The sequence below is a fragment of the Rhipicephalus sanguineus genome, unplaced genomic scaffold, assembly GCF_013339695.2.
Source record: "Rhipicephalus sanguineus isolate Rsan-2018 unplaced genomic scaffold, BIME_Rsan_1.4 Seq9762, whole genome shotgun sequence".
Classification (NCBI taxonomy): Eukaryota; Metazoa; Arthropoda; class Arachnida; order Ixodida; family Ixodidae; genus Rhipicephalus; species Rhipicephalus sanguineus.
The window spans coordinates 3,167-20,065 of NW_023616413.1; the positions used below are offsets into that span (position 1 = coordinate 3,167).

The window sequence follows — 16,899 nt, forward strand, 5'->3', positions numbered from 1 at the left end:
CATGAATACACATATAGAGTTTGTGGAGCACAAAAGAAACGTGCGCAACTTCCAAGAGGGCACTGCGGACAGCGTTACGACTTGCACTTGCATACGTGCTTATGATCATGGATGGGTGCATATGCACAGCGCACGGCCCCTCGCGTCTCCACGCTGGCGGCTTCAATCCGCCCTGTAGGCTTTTATGTAAAAGTTACTTAAAAGAGAACAAAAAAAAACGCGTGTCCAATTTTTTTTATGCCTCTTACGTAACTTCCTCTATATGCGCCAGAAAAAAAACCCTTTCAGTCATGTTTCGTGCAATTTATGCTGTTTTTTAGTAAACGTTCGTTTTACAGCAATTTCCTCAGTTATATAACAAATGCTTATTACAACATGCATTGTAAAGAAAATGCCTCAGTTTACGGAAAATCTTGCTGGTAAATCGTTGCTGGAGGATTTTTGTAAATAAACAGGAAGCGCCGCATGTGCAGTGCCCGGCTGTGGTTGTGGCGATTTTTTTTTCTAAAAGAGCCAAGTGCACTTTAACTGAAAGTGAAAAAAACGCACTTTTTTTTTTGCTACTGACAACATGTTCGGGCCTGCTTCAACAATTTTTGCCAGTGTGGTCCTGCCCCCTAACTACCTCAAATATATATTGCGGCTAAAATTTATACAGCCCACTATCGTCGGTATTCAGGAGTAAAATTTGTATTTGGCTCTTATAGATCGGAACATTTCATTTCGGATTGAGTTAGCTCGTAAAATAAGTCTAGAACGATTCGAATGTACGGTATAGCAATATTTTTCGATAAAATTAACATCATCCTTGTGCTTCCGTCGGCGCCTTCCTTCGTCGCATGGGCGTAAAGGCGATGACTAGACTTGAAGAGCGAGTGGTCCTTCGGGCAAAAGGCGCACTGTTCTGGATTGTCGGCAGCGTTTTTTTTTGTTCTTTGCATCTACTGAAGGCCTTGAAAAGTGCTCCGGCTCTTCTTCTTCTGAGCGCGTTTTATGCCGCGCCGTTTCGGATTACTTCTTCTCCAAGGAATAGATCGGTGCCCGACATCTTCATTTCATATGTCTTTTATTTCAAATATACCGTCTTGGAGCGAAAGGAGGACATAATACTCTAGCGCTCAACTCAAATAGAAATAGGAAAGTCGGCCTCTTACTGTTTATATTCTAGTTTTGCCCTGCAATAACATGTCCTTCAGTAAGTGTCAACTCGCCCTAGAAAACTAATTGTGGAACGTAAACACGACAGCAAAGTAACTAGGACACAAATGAAACAGACTGGATGAGAGACCATGTAGGTTGTTTTGGTCCAGATTGTTGACGTAGCGCTGGCTTAATGAATGTTGATCAGTTTGATTGAAACAGATGCAGGATTTGGCTCATTTTTGATTAGAAACTGCCTTTTTGAGTTCACGTTACCATCAGGAATTGCCACATTTTGATTCCAACTGTTTTAGAAGCTAAAGATAGGCGTGCTTTACGCTCCCGTGAAATTTAGCCCAGTTTCGGCTTCTGCATTTGCCTCTTTTTGAAAAAAAAAAAAAACGCCACATATATATGTTCAAAGTACGGAGCCAGTGGCGTAGCCGGGGGGGGGGGGGGCACACCGGACCCATGCCCCTCCACAATTTTTTTTTTTTTTTGCCATGTCACACGGAGCACAAAACGACACTCGACCACATCTGCCTGCTCAGCCCCCACTTCAGATCAAGGTGGTGTGCCCCCCCCCCCCCCCCGAAAAAAATTTCTGCCTACGTCCCTGATTGCAGCAATACATTTGTGGCGAGCCCACCATGCGTGATGACTGCCTGACGTGTTAGCGGGGCGATGGAACGCCGAAAAAAAAGCTTTTAATGATTAATGCAACGGTCCTCCAATAACGTACCGATGCGCCTTTAACGTGTTCCCAGCGAGCACTGAAGCCACTGACTTTCAGACTGTGTACGCAGTACACCTCGGACAACGATTTTCTGTTCGCCACCGCTGCCGGAGAACACGGCAGTAATAGTAGTTCTTAAGGGGCCAGGTGGCAACTATGGTAAGATTTAGGTTGTGTTTGTATGTTATGACAAACCCGCTGTTCCTCGACGTCAAAATGAAAATTTTCAAGTGACGTTTAAATCATACATTCAGAGCAGGCTTTAGCAGAATAACGCCTTCAACTTGTCTCTGTAATAACGTTCGCTGGAAAAAGTTTCACTAACAATATTTAGTTGCACATGAGGCATTGTTGCTTATGGATTGCATGTAAGGAAGGCTATATGCCGTGAACGGTGCGAGAGGATCGGCGTACGATATATAGTTTTTCGACGGGAAAGTAGCTAGAGCATTGCATTCAGGAAAGCTGGTTCAAGAAAAACATAATTATTGTTTGGAGATAAGATACGCCCAAAAGGGTGCTACATCAGAGTGCACTCTGAAAGCAGTTGCGCCCTTTGAAGCGTATTTTAAGCCTCATAACAAAGATAATCTATCTGCCGTGGGTTTCCCTGCTTTAATTAGCGCCAGGTACTTCGAGGTCTCGAACGGCGTGCGCGTCGTGAGCGTGACATGGTATTGTTTACAGGAAAGTGGCGCGCGTAGAGCGTTCAGGAAAGGCAACGAAATCTGGTGTTGTGAGACAAAAGACCTCCCAAAGGCTGCAACTGCTCTCAGGTTGTGTACTAAGTGAAGGTCGGGTTAGATGGTTGCTCAAGACACTGAGGTAACAGCGCGAAACTGGACGTGGACGAAGAACAGACAAAGACGAGCGCTGTCTTTAAGTCCACGTCTATAGTTACCCGCTGTTTACCGCAGTATTAACTCAAGGCCTTCGCAAACTCGAGACTATGCGCTTTTCTTGCGAGAACCCGTTAAGTATTTGTTTTGTCACTTTGTGCTACTGTGCAATGTATGACAGCTTTTGATTTGATGAGGTTCTAAGACTTACAGCGCGCCTTCCCTTCGGGCCTCGGTAGCCGGCTTGAACTGCTGAGTGATGGTCGGATCACGATGCTTGAGGGGTCCTCTCGAAGACCAGGAGAAAGGCTTAGTCTCGAGTCCAACATCTTTGGCGACGGTGCCAGGCATAACACGGGCTTTGTAGGAGCCCCGCGCTGGTGCCCGCTCAGGGGCACCCCACGTGAAATCCAAAAACTGCAGCGAAGCGCCCCCCGTACTCCTCTCCACGGTGCTAGACGAGACCTGCGCGATAGTGGGGGTTTGGGAGCTCCACTTCGTCGAAGAACTTTCGAGACTCTACGAGTCACTAAGCACGCGCTCTTTTCTTACACCTCAGTGCATTTCACATCACATAATTGATCACCGTCATAAGGTTGGCATTGAATCTTGTAACAACCCAGTCTTTTTATCGATCTTGTTGCCTCGTAAACCATTAGATTGGAACCATCTTCCACAGTACATTGTAAATATACTTATAACCAGCTCTTTCGACAAACATTAGCTAGTACTGTACAACTAGATAAAGAACTTACATTTATACATTTACCTATTGTATTTCATTTTCTGACTACACACAGCCAACATTGTATAATTAGCGGTCTTTATTTGTACACATTTGTTTCTTTATTATTTCTTTGTTTTTTGCTTTGTAACCACTATCCTCTATAAGGCCGTACGACACCGTGGGTAGTATGGATAAATAAATAAAATATATTCCAAATATTAATTCCAAGTAGGCGCACGCGGTTTCAGAACTCCGGTTATAAAACGCGTGTCGACTCTGCATGATGAGAAACAAACAAACAAACAAAAAAAAACAGGCAGACCAAACTCAGGTTGTTGTACGTATATACGAGAGGAAGGATTTAGAATGAAGACACTGTTATAACAGCAGGTAGCCCACGTTAGACAGCACTCACCATCATTGAGCCAACACCAGCCGATATAATTTAGCCTAAGTAAGGTACCACTAGGTGATATCGTAAACAATTTAGACAGCATTAGCGAACAATAGCCCATATTACCCAATGCTAAGCAATGTTGGTATACTCGGTTACAACCTAAGAAAAAGTCACAGTTTAATCGCAAGGGCGAAGCAATGAATGCGATAGCAACTACAAATTGTAGTGTTACACGAAGTGAGGCTGGCAGCTAACAGTCTTGTTTCCGGTCTCGCGCAACTACAAAACGCTGGTGTCACATTTTTTGACATTTCTTTTTAGGTTGTAGCCGAGTATAACATATGAGATCAACTTTTCTTTGTATATTTCTGAAGTATGCGAGCACATACGGTAAGGCAGAACACTAACGCATGCCGATCGCAATTAAAATTACGGGGGGCTAGGGAGGGGGGTTACGGTATTATGTTTGGAAGTGAACCGACGATGATGTTACGAAGCGTTGAAAGAGTGCACGTATGCGCCCACCTGTGATGTAATATGGAGGGTTGATACCAGCCGTGATCCGATGATGAGAGGTAGCCTTCCCGCTGCTCAACCTTCGCCTCAAATTCTAGAGCTCTCAGCCTACTTTGTCCCTGTGAGCGAAAAAACAAAAAAAAAAAACAAATCATGGGCATGTAATGAGCAGAAGATGTCCATCGCCCGAAAGAACTATTTCAATAACAGCAAGTTGTCACTGGTGTGACTGTAAGAAGCTTAGCTACGTACCTGAGCGTGCTATATCTGCAGGCACAGGTCGGCAAAAAATGAGGAGCTCACTCAGACTCATTCACGAAACATATCTTGCCCTTAGGGCTCACTCGGACTCAGACTCGCCAAACTTGTCCTCAACTGGACTCACTCGGACTCAGACTCACTATAATTTTTCTCAACCGGACTCACTCGGACTCAGACTCACCAAATATAATTCACTCAGACTCACTCAGCCTCAGACTCACGAGTCGATCTGAGTGCGAGTCAGTCTGAGTGAGTCGACTCATGAGTCCGTTAGCCTGTAATTAGCTTTTTCAGCCATAGTGTCAATGCTCTTTAACACCATTATCTCGCATAATCGGTGCTCTACTTAGTACATTTTGATCTCGTACCTTCAAATACGAGTTATCAGAGTTTGCAATTCAGTAAGGACATTTTTTATTGAAAGACATGACTCACGAGATATTTTTATCAATAACTTCCCGTGAAAGAGTTTGCGGGGGGGGGGGGGGGGTGAGGTCAAGGCATCTCCTTCTCCTCTCCCCGCGCAACTCACGCCTCTGATCAATAAATTGAGCCGACGTATGAACGGTAGCGCGTGGAAGTATGTGTGAGTAGACGTGAGTATAAACGTGAGCCGACATAAGGTTGACAGTAATGCTAAAGTTGAGGTGATAGATAGGACCATAGGTCGGCAAGAAATGTGGAGCTCACTCAGACTCACTCATGAAATATTTTGCCCTTAGGGCTCACTCGGACTCAGACTCACCAAAATTTTCCTCAAAAGGACTCACTCGGACTCAGATTCAATATAACTTTTCTCAACCGGGCTAGTCGGACTCAGACTCATAAAACATTATTCACTCGGACTCACTCAGCCTCATTATTCACTCAGCCTCAAACTCACTCACGTCTAGATCTGAGTCTGAGTGAGTCGAGTCATGAGTGAGTTTGCCGACCTATGTCTGCAGGTGTATTTAAGTTTCAAATATAAAAGCATAATTAACAATTAAGTTTACTCTAAAAATTATTAGCTTACTGCGTCTGAGCTCAGCCGCATTAGCCCATCATTATCATTATCTTGGGACGCAAATGAGATGGAGGGAACGACCACCAGTCTTTCCTTATCGCATGCATGCCGCTAGTGTTGACTCGCAATAGGCTATGACGTAACAAACCCGCCGCCTCTATGTTGGCCGTGACGACACGTGATAACTTGGTATGTATGCTTGCTCTAAACCCGGGTTCTAAAACAGAAAAATTGGATATATATCTAAGTCCTGTTCGTGTTGACCTGTTCTTAAAGCGTCTTCCTTAAGTTAGCACCGTTCTTCTTTCAGTCTTTATGTCGCAGGTTATCGCTGGTTGAGATGCCTTCTGTACGGCCATGACGACTTTGGCTCCGTCAACACACGTGCATAAATCGCATAGCTTTATACCTTTCTACAAGACACATGACATGAAAGGCGTGTGCGTAAGACAAAAAAGTTTGTGTGCGTTACATTCCTTTCGTCCCTTGTTACAGAAGCTTTCTGCACTAAGAATAAATCATGGCGGGATCGTTTTGAGGTATTTACGTGGTGTGAAGGGTGACCTTGCAGGAGAACGCTGTGCCGTGGTGGGTGACCCCAGCTGACCTGTCGCTGTCGGTGGGCCCGAAGCTCGTCATCACGCTCACGCTCCGCATGTCTCTTCTGCACGAGGGTCAAAAGCGCAGAGAAAGCACAGCGATCGACTTACATTCTGATGCTGCTTTTTGGGTGTACGGCCAGCTGTGCATGCAAAATGTATAAATCATATCGGGTGTCACTGAGACCACTAAGATGTTACCATTTGTTAAGACGAAATCATTATATGTCTCACGAGAATGTAGCCATGAAATAAAACCATGGCGATGATAAAAAATGACACAAAAAAGCACTTGACCTCTCAAGCTTTACTCGAGGTGCGCGAGCTGCATTCGCGTGACTCAGTAAAAGCTCGTTAATTTGGATTTCACGGACTGGAAAAAACGTTCGATTTAACCGAATGCCGAATTATCGAAACTTTCTAGAAAACAAGAAACAAACGCCTGTTACTACATCAATATACTTTAACTTTCTTGATGAATACGTAAATCCTGCACTTATGCATTAGAGCAGTGTAAATGCCGCAATATTCGTCATCTTGCGGTTTCGTTCCCTATGTGACCACGGCGCAAGACACCCGCCCTCTGCACCGCTCCTTTATTACCACCACCACCAACACCACCACGCGAGCGCGACAATAGTTTTTTCGCAGGCAAAATGACCGGCAACTGATCGTTCGTCCATCTTGATGTAGCAAGCGAGTTTTATGCCAGCTCTTCATATTCAACAACTTCCGACATGTTTTGTGACATTGTACGCGCATTGCATCACGTCAAAACGAAGCTTCTGAGTATCGGATTCGCGTGTGGACAAAGCCGTGGTCACTAACTGATCAATAGCCACGCGGACAGCGCCGCCTCGTTTGGGTTGTCCGTGGCCCGCGTATCCGCTCCATTGCGTCGCACATTTGCGGTGCTTCGCGCTCGACGCGCTGCGATGATCGTCCGAATTAAGCGGGTTGCGGCCAAATATGACCGAATTAACTATAGTTTGATGCCATTAAACAATGTATATGCTGGCCGGGACCAGAGAACACGTCCGAATTATCCGATTTTCCGAATTAACGGGGTTCGAAATAACAAGCTTTTACTGTATAACTGACGGCCATGGAGTAATGCGGTAAGGGCGCGCGATGGGAGACGCTGTGCCAGAGTCTAATCTGACACGAAGATGGAACAAACCGGCATTTGGCTGCTATTCTCAAATATTAACACCAACATTCAATGGTCATTACAATCACCATTATTACAGTAGCATGTATACTGTATAACGTTCTTTTCAAAAGCCTTTTTTGTATACAGCTATCTAGCGTGGTTGGCAGAAAAGAACACAGCTTTAGTACTTTACCTGGGTGACTCGAATCGAAACTGGACTTCGTTTGCCATAGTCCTTGTGTTGTTGCTGTAACCTAACATCAGCAGAAAATCAAAACAAAAAGTAAGGTCATTTTTGTAGCGCTTTAACGTCAAGAAAGAAGATAAGCCACACGAAAGTAGCTGCTCGTGTGACGCTGTCCTGTTGTATACACGCGTGCGAGAGCACTGTAGCATGTGCCACGCCGTGAATAAACACACTAAACATTCACAGCTGCACTTACAGAAAGAAAGAAAAAGGAAACGGCTTCCTGTACCGACACCATTCTCTTATTACGAAGGCACGTCGAGCTTAGAGATTCGGGAATAATTTAGACCATCTGAGGTTCTTCAACGCGCACGCTATGCAGGGCGCACGCTGGTATTCTTGTACGCCGGGCGCGATGCCCACAGACACGGGTGCTGCAATAATTGTGACGTGCAGGGTTGGATCATGTGATCTCACCTTGCTCCGGCCAAGTCAAGCGCGGGCGTTGAACGCGTTGTTTTCGACCGCGATTTCCTGGTGTTGCTGTCACTTCATGTGTGCGGACACTGCAGTCAACGTTATCGGCGGCGTGGTACTTTACTGCTACGTGCCCCAGTGCGCTACGCACGCGAAGGAGCCAAGCGTGACCTTTCACTTTTACCCTCATCCTGCCTTGGAAGAGCATGATGCCGCTGTCTCCTGACATTCCTTGATTGTTATTTCCATCTCATCGGGTTCCTTGACGTCTGTAGAATTAGCTCAGTCAGTGTCACTACTTCCTTATGTTGCTTTACGCTACAGGCGACGGCCACCTTCAAACACTGATTCACCGAATTCTAACAGCAGCCGCGAAGTGTCGCACTGCTTATCAATGAAGCTGTAAATGCTGGACACGTGTTTTGACTGAAACATAAAATTGCCATTTAGACCACGGTGAGCCGCACCTTGCAGCATGCTAGTGCATTCAAAATGCGCAAAGTAATACGGCCGGCTGGCACACGGTGCATTTGCTATCGCAATCGAGCCCTATCGGGACCTTGTTTTTCGATCGCGATTGGTCCCTTTGTGCAAGCTGCAGAATGGAGTCAATCGTCAAAATTTTTCATCCCGATGCGGCTAGATGGCAATCAAAAATGCCCCGTGTCACAACGGTAGAAATTTTGCTTAAAGGGACCGACAGCCAATTTTTATGGTACCTATTTTCTTTAGCGCAACGGAAAGCTTACCTGTCAGAGTGTCTAATCACGAAATTGTAGCGCGGAAAACGCCGTGAAACGTTTGTAATCAGATTTTTTCGATCTGCGGCGAATATGAAGTCGTATCCACACGTGACAACACATGCTGCAAACAGTGAGCGCGAGAGCGGTTCGTGTTCGAGCGCGGAGGTGTACTGCGCAAGCTGCACTCCCCGCGCATGCGCCGCGGCTCGACACAGGCTGCCGCGAAGGCAGCCTCCTTTTACCTCGTAAGCAGCAATAAAAGAGCGGGGATAGTATAATATACACACTCTAACTTTGAGGGCTAATTATGGCGCGCATGACAGCATCACTACGTGACTACGTACAGCAAGGTGATCGACTTCATAATCCAGCTTCAAGGCTCTTCCGCTGTAGGCTGAGCGACATACCGGTATTTTGTTGCTTTTAAACACGATTTAAAAATATAACTCCCACTCACAACGCGAAAACGATGCTGATACCTGTCACTAAATTTCGCGGTCTTTTCATTTCTACCAGGATCCAATCCCACGTGCCATGACAACCATGCCGCAGACAAACTAGGGCTCATGTAAAATGTTTAGCTACAAGCATGAATGAGGCGCGCGTGTGCATATGGCTGTGTTTGCCTCCAATCGTACGAGGAAGGTTGCGGCTGTACGCAGCTCTAAGCATGTTGGGTCTCTTTAGAGGGCTACGTGTATACTAAACAGGAATGTAAATTTGCGCATGCTATTTCTGTATCGTGTCAGCAAAAATATGTTTCTTTGCCGCAAGCCCACGCTAAATCTCATTTTATGCTTGGTTTCAGTTCGACACGAAATGGCTCTACCTTTTTGCAAAAGCACGCACTCGGCCCCGATGGTTTCCCTATCGGTGGCCATAGCAGACGACGTCGGCATTCAGGTCGGTGTCTAAGGCATACGAAGGTCACGTGCATATTATCGTGCTCAAGCGCTTACGTTTGAGCGTTCTTGTCTTTTCTTATGTTCTGTGTCGTCCTTGTTTCTGACGCGCACAGCCATAAGCTTTCAACCAAACTGGCCCACCAGTACGTCTTACGCAAGCATATACGCTCTTATAGTTTGCTGCCTTGAAAATTGTTTGCACGAACCTCATGCCGACTTACAAAATATGTGGATGTTTTTTTTTATTTTAGGTGTTTTTGATATATAAATGCAGCGTATTAAGCCCTGTCATTTACTTACACTACATTTTGAAGTGTATTTTGTCATTGCAGGGTTACTTTGAGAATAATCGCGATACTTTACACCGACCAAAAGAACAAGTTAAAATTTTGGCTCCCGTATAGGGAGCCGAATAATAAAAATTAAGTTGGAAGTTCGCGCTTGTGTGCGTGACATTCCTTTCGTCCCGACAGTGAGAGAAGCTTTCTGCGCAAAGAATAAATCATGGAGGCATCGTTTCGAGGTATTTACGTGGTGTGAAGGGGTGACATTGCAGGAGAACGCTGTGCCGTGGTGGGTGACCCCAGCTGACCTGTCGCTGTCGGTTGGCCCGACGCTCGTCATCACGCTCACGCTCCGCATGCCTGTTCTGCACGAGGGTCAAAAGCGCAGAGAAAGCACAGCGATCCACTTACATCACTGATGTTGCTTTTTGGATGCACGGCCACCAGCTGTCATGGCCTGTGGCACCGGAGATAAATCATTCCGACGGTGCTCGGCATAAACACCATAAGCCTATCGGGTGTCACTGAGACCACTAATATCTTCCATTTGTTAAGACGAAATCATTATGTCTCATGTAAAAACGGCCTTGAGAGAAAACCGTGGCGTGACGCGAAAAGGTACAAAAGGTATCACGTGAGCTCTCAACCGTGGCTTCAGGCGAGCGAGCTGCATTCGTGCGTCGCAGATTATACAGCCTATGGGACGTGCTATGGAAGACGCCGAGCCACGGCCTAGTGGATTGAAGCCGAAGACGTATGCAACGACAGAGGAAGCTCGACAAGCACGAAATGAACGCGATGAGCCAGACTGCTCGTCGGATTCTAACGTGACGTTTCAGCCTTTAGTACGCAGTCGCCATAGCGCTGGGTTCGCGCTTTTTATTTTTTAGGCGCTGACCTGTGCTATAGCGCTCAAGGCCGCATTGTTCAGTGGTCACGCCTGCTTAAAGACCCTCGGAATATTTACCCTAGTGTTGGCGACATGATCTGCCACGCAGGACGGTGAATGAAATGAAGAGATCAGTGCAAGCGCCAAGGGACACGTTCATGATTCACCATCCGCTTGAGTATTATGCAAACCTAGCTTTGTTGCTGAAATTCCAAGATTGAGATATCATACTGTTGTCTTATCATGCATCACGTCACGCTCAGCGTAGCTTAGCTGATTAAACTCCTGTTCATCGGAGGCGCTAGTTCCTAGTGATAACGAACCCATCTCAAATCTGATCGCACATATTACCATTTCTTTTCCGTCGTGGCCTGCCGTATTTTGGCGCTCCTGTGAAGAATCTATAGTGTCAAGACGAGGCGCCATATAACAAATTCATTTTTCTATCAAGGTGCCTTAAACAAAGAAGAGAGCATGTTGAGAACGCCGCTCGACTAGCCTGTTGTCTTTCATAACTATGACAAAACGGACGGTGCGCACCTGAGTCAACAAGTCGCGATACTGAGAAACGTGAAATATATAAACTGTGTCTGGACTACCGCGGTGATGGAACAAATCGGCATTGGGCTGCTATTCTCGAACATTAGCTTCCGCATTCAATAGTCGTTATAATCAGGCCCTATTATAGCCTATACTGGGTAACGTTCTTTCCAAAAAAGTTTTTATGCCATATCGAGTTACCTAGCGTGGTTGGCATGCAGAAAAGAACACAGCTTTAGTCTTTACCTGGGCGGCTCAAAGCGAAACTTGAACTCGGTTGCCGCAGCCCTTGTGGTTGTTGCTGTAACCTAAAATGACCAGAATAAAAAAAAAACGAATATATTATTAAGAGCAAGGTCACTTTTGTAGCGCTTTAGCGTCAGGGAAAAAGATAAGCCTATAGCCTCAGGAAAGTCTGCGCGTGTAACGCTATCCTGTTGTATGCGTGCGAGGGCACTCGTATGTGCAATGCCATGAATAAAAACACTAAACATTTATAGCTGAACTCCCCCCACCCCCACCCCCTCATCCAGCCCCCCCCCCCCAAAAAAAAGAGAAAGAAACAGTTTACTGTGCCGGAAATACTCTATTATTACGAAGGCACGTTGAGCTTATGGACTCCTGATTAATTTTGACCATCTGAGTTTCTTCAACGCGCACGCTATGCATGGTGCACGTTGGCTTTCTTGTATACGCCGGCTTTATATCGGATTGCGGCGTGATCGAAGCTACACCGACGTCGTGCTTGGCACAACAACGCCATAGCCACTGAGCTACTATACGACGGAGCGTCTCACCTGTAACATTTTAGAACACTACATGGGGCATAACGTGCCAGTTATATAACCAGCGGTCAGGTCAAGGTATGCGAGCGCATTGTTGCAGGGGGCAGTGCACAACTCATAAACTGACCGTTAGGGGCGCTCACTGCGTAAGACGTGGACGATTCTTCCTCAACGTATTGTGGATACAATAGTCACAACAGACCTTATAAAGGTCACGTCGATATTGTCGTAAGAAAAGAACGATACAGCACAGACTCACGGCGTACTCGGAGTCTGCTATATATGTATACAGCTTATGGCAGCGCGCATCAGAAGCAAAGGCGACGTAATAAAAGAATCACAGTTTCGCCGACAGGGCGAAGCAATCAATGCGATAGCAACAAATTGGAATGTTATACGAAGTAAGGCTAGTATAGCTGACTTTTCTGTATCCGGTATCGCGTAACTCTGCAAAATGCCGGTGTAAAGGAATGCGGCCGCTCTAGCGAACGAGGCGGCTTTTGTGCTGTCAGTCCTACGCGAAGTAAGCATTGAGAGCACATCAAGTTTACGTGCCGTCTCCCGATGTCTGTCGAGATAGCGCGCCCGCCAGAGCTCGCGACCGCGCTCTTACGCGTAAAATTCGCAGTCGCTGCTCGAGCGATGCAACCACCCCACTCCCTCCACCGAAAGACGGCCGGGGCGTTTCCTCTCTGCTTGAGGAGCCATCGACTGCAGGCCTCAAACGCGGGGTGATGTTATCTCATGCACCCTTCGTGCGACGGAGATGGCCGGCTCGTTTCATCTCTGCTTCAGCCTCGTTCGTCCCCAGCGCTTGCGTTTTCTTTTAATCGCGCATAGAACATCTACGATGCGCGGGGCAATGTTATCGATTTGGACATTGTGAATTGCTACCGCAATAGGCAAAACCGTAAGCGCTTACGTTTGAGTGTTTTTATCGTTTCTTCTGTTCTGTGTCGTCTCTATTTCTGATGCTCGCTGCCATATAAGATATCAACCAAACTGGCCCACCAGTACGTCTTACGCAAGAATATGTTTTCTTATAGTCTCATGCCTTGGAATGTAAAGGAACGTACTCCGATCGGGGTCGATAAAACACAGCCGCAGTCAATATGGTCACAAACCGGCATGGGTTGCTCTGCTGTGCCTCCACTCTTGTCCTCGACGTGGGACGACGTACGACACACCATGTCGTACACGGACGACAATGACGGCTGCGGTGGCGGCTGCGGTGGTGGCTGCGTGCCGCTGAAGCACACAGCGCTATGCACGTTCACGGTGGTTGGCGGGGCTGGAGGTGGCGGAGGTTCGTGGCTAGCGGGAAAGCTGTAGCTGGCCCGCTTCCCGCAGGAGATAGCGAGTAGGTGACATCCAGCCCGCGAGGCACGAGGTCAACAGGTTGACAGATAGGTTCCCTATAGTCGGTTACAAACTAAGAATAAATACAAGCTCTGCCCCAACACCTGCGGCGCGCCTGCCAATCGTCTGTGCAATTTCGTGCTAGGTGATTTCTGTTGTAAACATAAGTATTTCTTTGTTGCTATGTAAACACTACGCATAATAATAATTAAATATTCGTCGTCCCTGCGTAAAATATTACGTTTCTCCGAGAGTGATGTCGGAATCTTTGCTGAAATTGGCCAGCAAGTTACAGTTTTCAGGCCGAAAACCAGCGACATGAACATGTGTCTGTATGGAAAAGTCACCTACCGTAAATACGCGAAAGGTGCTTGACGTCACGGAAATGAGCAAATGCGATTCGATGGGGCCTATGCAAATTAGCAAATTTTCTCTGGGTGGGAGAGCGAGGGCTGTAGGCGGAGCTTACATTTATTCTTAGGTTGTCACCGACTATAGGTGTTTTGAAATGAGCCCGATTTTCACCCCTACTTTTAGTGGGGAGAAAGGGAGAAAGAAAAATTTCGGAACTGCCATGGATATATACACCCCTCTTCCTCCATAGGGACGAAGTACCTTAACAAATATGCGTGTTATGCATTTTGCTCTTGTAGCTGGCTAACAGGGCAAGCAATAATAATAATAATTCTTAGGGTTTAACGTCCAAAAAAACAGGGCAACCAAGAAACCTTAAATCGAACGGCCATCGTCAAAGCCACTGTGACCAATGATGTTACAGCCAGACGCGTGATGTTCGGGAAGGTCAACAGCAATCAGTCTTGTTAACAAAGGCACGCGAGTTTTGTTACATGCGAGTTTGTCGAGTCCGGTCAAAACTGTCACACGAGGACACTCTGACGCGTGATGGGATAATTCATCATCATCATCATCATCATCATCATCATCATCATCATCGAACTTTATCTCATCTGCCCACATAACTATCTGTCTTCCCCTGCCGCGCTTGCCTTCCCTTTCAGGGGCGTAGCCAGAAATTTTTTTCGGGGGGGGGGGTTCAACCATACTTTATGTACGTTGGTGCGTGAGTTTGTATGTGCGCGTGTATATATACGCAAGCAAAACCGAAAAATTTCGGGGGGTTTGAACCCCCCCAACCCCCCCCCCCCCTGGCTACGCCCCTGTTCCCTTTATATCCACTTCAATGACCAGCGGTTATCCTGACTCCTGGCTACATGCCCTGCCCATGCCCGTTTCTTCTTAATTTCGACTAAGATTTCGAAGGATTCGCCACACGTTAAATCGAAACTTGAGCGAGGCTGCCTCGATCGAATAGACATGCAAGGAAACTGAAAAAGCTGGGAAAGTGAGGAGCAGATAGCCGTTAATCAATGCCTTAATTAATTGGCTTTAGCTTTTCAAGTTCTCCAAGCTGTCAGTCAATGCTCTAGCGTTGTGAACTTGTCATAAAGAGGTGGCAGTGACCGTGAATAGAAGCTGTGCCCTTTTTCTCCACTGAGGACGCTGTCAGTCGTTACCGTCGAGTAGTTGCTAACAGACAGTCTGTGACGCGAAAATGAAATATAAGTAAAATGAGGTGATTAAAGTGCTTGTTACATGGTAGTAATCATTAAATAACATTTCAGTGGAGACGCTCTGGCGCGGGCCAGTTATATTATGCAAACGCCGCGTGATATTCGCCACGTCTCCACTCCACATACACACGTCTGTTAAGCCGACCGCAAATTGAAGCGGCTCGTAAATGTAATTCTTTTTTGTATATTCTCTTCTGTGCATACTGTATCATTCAGTGGTATCAATGGTGGTCATCACAAGGAGGCTCTATGTACAATACTTAAGGTCCGACTGCCAAACGGTTGGCACTGTCCTCAAGCTGTTGTACGAGGGCCTACAGGTAAATTTCTTTGAAACGATACATGCTACATTACCCAGAGTCATTCCTTAAATATATTTTGACGTTCTTCCTTCCATGATTGTCGATTCCACTTCGATTTTAACGACGGAGTGACTGTTGAACAGCATCGCGAATTCTAATCGACACACACGAAGAAAGACGCTGTTCATTCACAATTACTTACACGCATTCTTCGGTGACTTGATTGAAGTAAGATTCAAATGATGGTTCTGCAAAATGGCTGCGGATTAAAGAAATTGTTGCAGGTGCTGTTTAATAACACGTGACTTTGTTTATGCTCGAAATTGCATTCTAAAAAACCGGGTCATACAGAATATTAATGCCCCTCACTTACTTGTATAGGTGAACGCGCTGTCCTTGCATTTATGGCACACAGTGTCTTGTCCAGGTCACAAAAGTAAATACAAAGTCGGAATACTCGTGCGGATGTCTCTGCATGACCACCTGTTCCCATAACACCACAGCACACCGCTACAAGCACTCTCGACTGCAGGACATGCAAATAAATGCATTTCAAGACTGACTTCCTCTTTTCAGCAGCGAAACTCGGGAATCTTTTCGTCTTCTCATTTCTCATTCTGATTAGACCGAGGTGAAAAAAAGAATCTCCAAGCTTTCTTGCGTGCTCTGCTTGATCGCATACTTCTCCCTTTGACCAGTCATACGTGGTTCAATTGTGCGACCATTTACTTAAAGGGGTACTGACACAAAATTTCGCGGCCGAGATAGCCTGCGGGGTCGATTCCCGTGAGCATGCACATATCATCTGCAAAATATCAACAGCGAATATAGCTTGGAAGGTATTTTGAATGAATTTTGAAGTTTGCGAGAGCCATCGACACCCTCGCGCTACTGACACCCTCAAAGGTGACCCTCGGTGACCCCCCTACTTCCCACGTGACCACGCTGCAACATGTTATGATGACGTCATAGCAGCCTTTTTTTTTTTTTTTGCCGCGTTCACTCCAGCAGCCTACTTCTCGGCGACTGCTCGCGAACCGCGCGGAAGTGCGTCACAGTTCTGTGTGCTGAAGAGATCGAGCGCCGCACCTGCTAGGTGGTGACAGTTGCACCCGGAGGCTTGTCGTTTTTGAAACCAAAATTGGCACTGGTTGCTAATGAGGAGCCTGTAATTAATTATCTGTCGCGCGCTGCAGCAAACGATATGCCATGTTATGACTAACAGGACCCCAGCAACACATTGCAGCAAAAAAACGCAAGGCCAAAATTTTTGTGTCAGTACCCCTTTAACCATGGTCGCGTTAATGCATTTCCTTATGAGGTTTCATTTTACGTTATGAGATTTGTGTTGTTGTTAACAGGTTAGGGCGTGTGTTGGTACGCCCAGCCAAGGCAGTAAGCCTTGGACTAAATTACGCCTATAGTGCCGGCTTCCAGAATTGTGTATTTCTTTGCAATGCCT

General features: G+C 46.3%; 1 protein-coding gene across 1 annotated transcript; it reads right to left on the reverse strand.

Annotated features, from left to right (window-relative positions):
- Positions 1-2,926: 2,926 nt before the first annotated feature.
- Positions 2,927-16,357, reverse strand: LOC119378779 (uncharacterized; the record flags this gene model as incomplete). The annotated part of the gene is made up of 5 exons (XM_037647804.2): positions 15,640-16,357; positions 11,646-11,707; positions 10,218-10,335; positions 4,365-4,474; positions 2,927-3,169 (listed from the first exon to the last, which is right to left on the reverse strand). Coding segments are annotated over exons 1-5 (539 nt in total), but the record flags the coding sequence as incomplete, so codon positions are not given.
- Between the last annotated feature and the right edge of the window lie 542 nt (positions 16,358-16,899).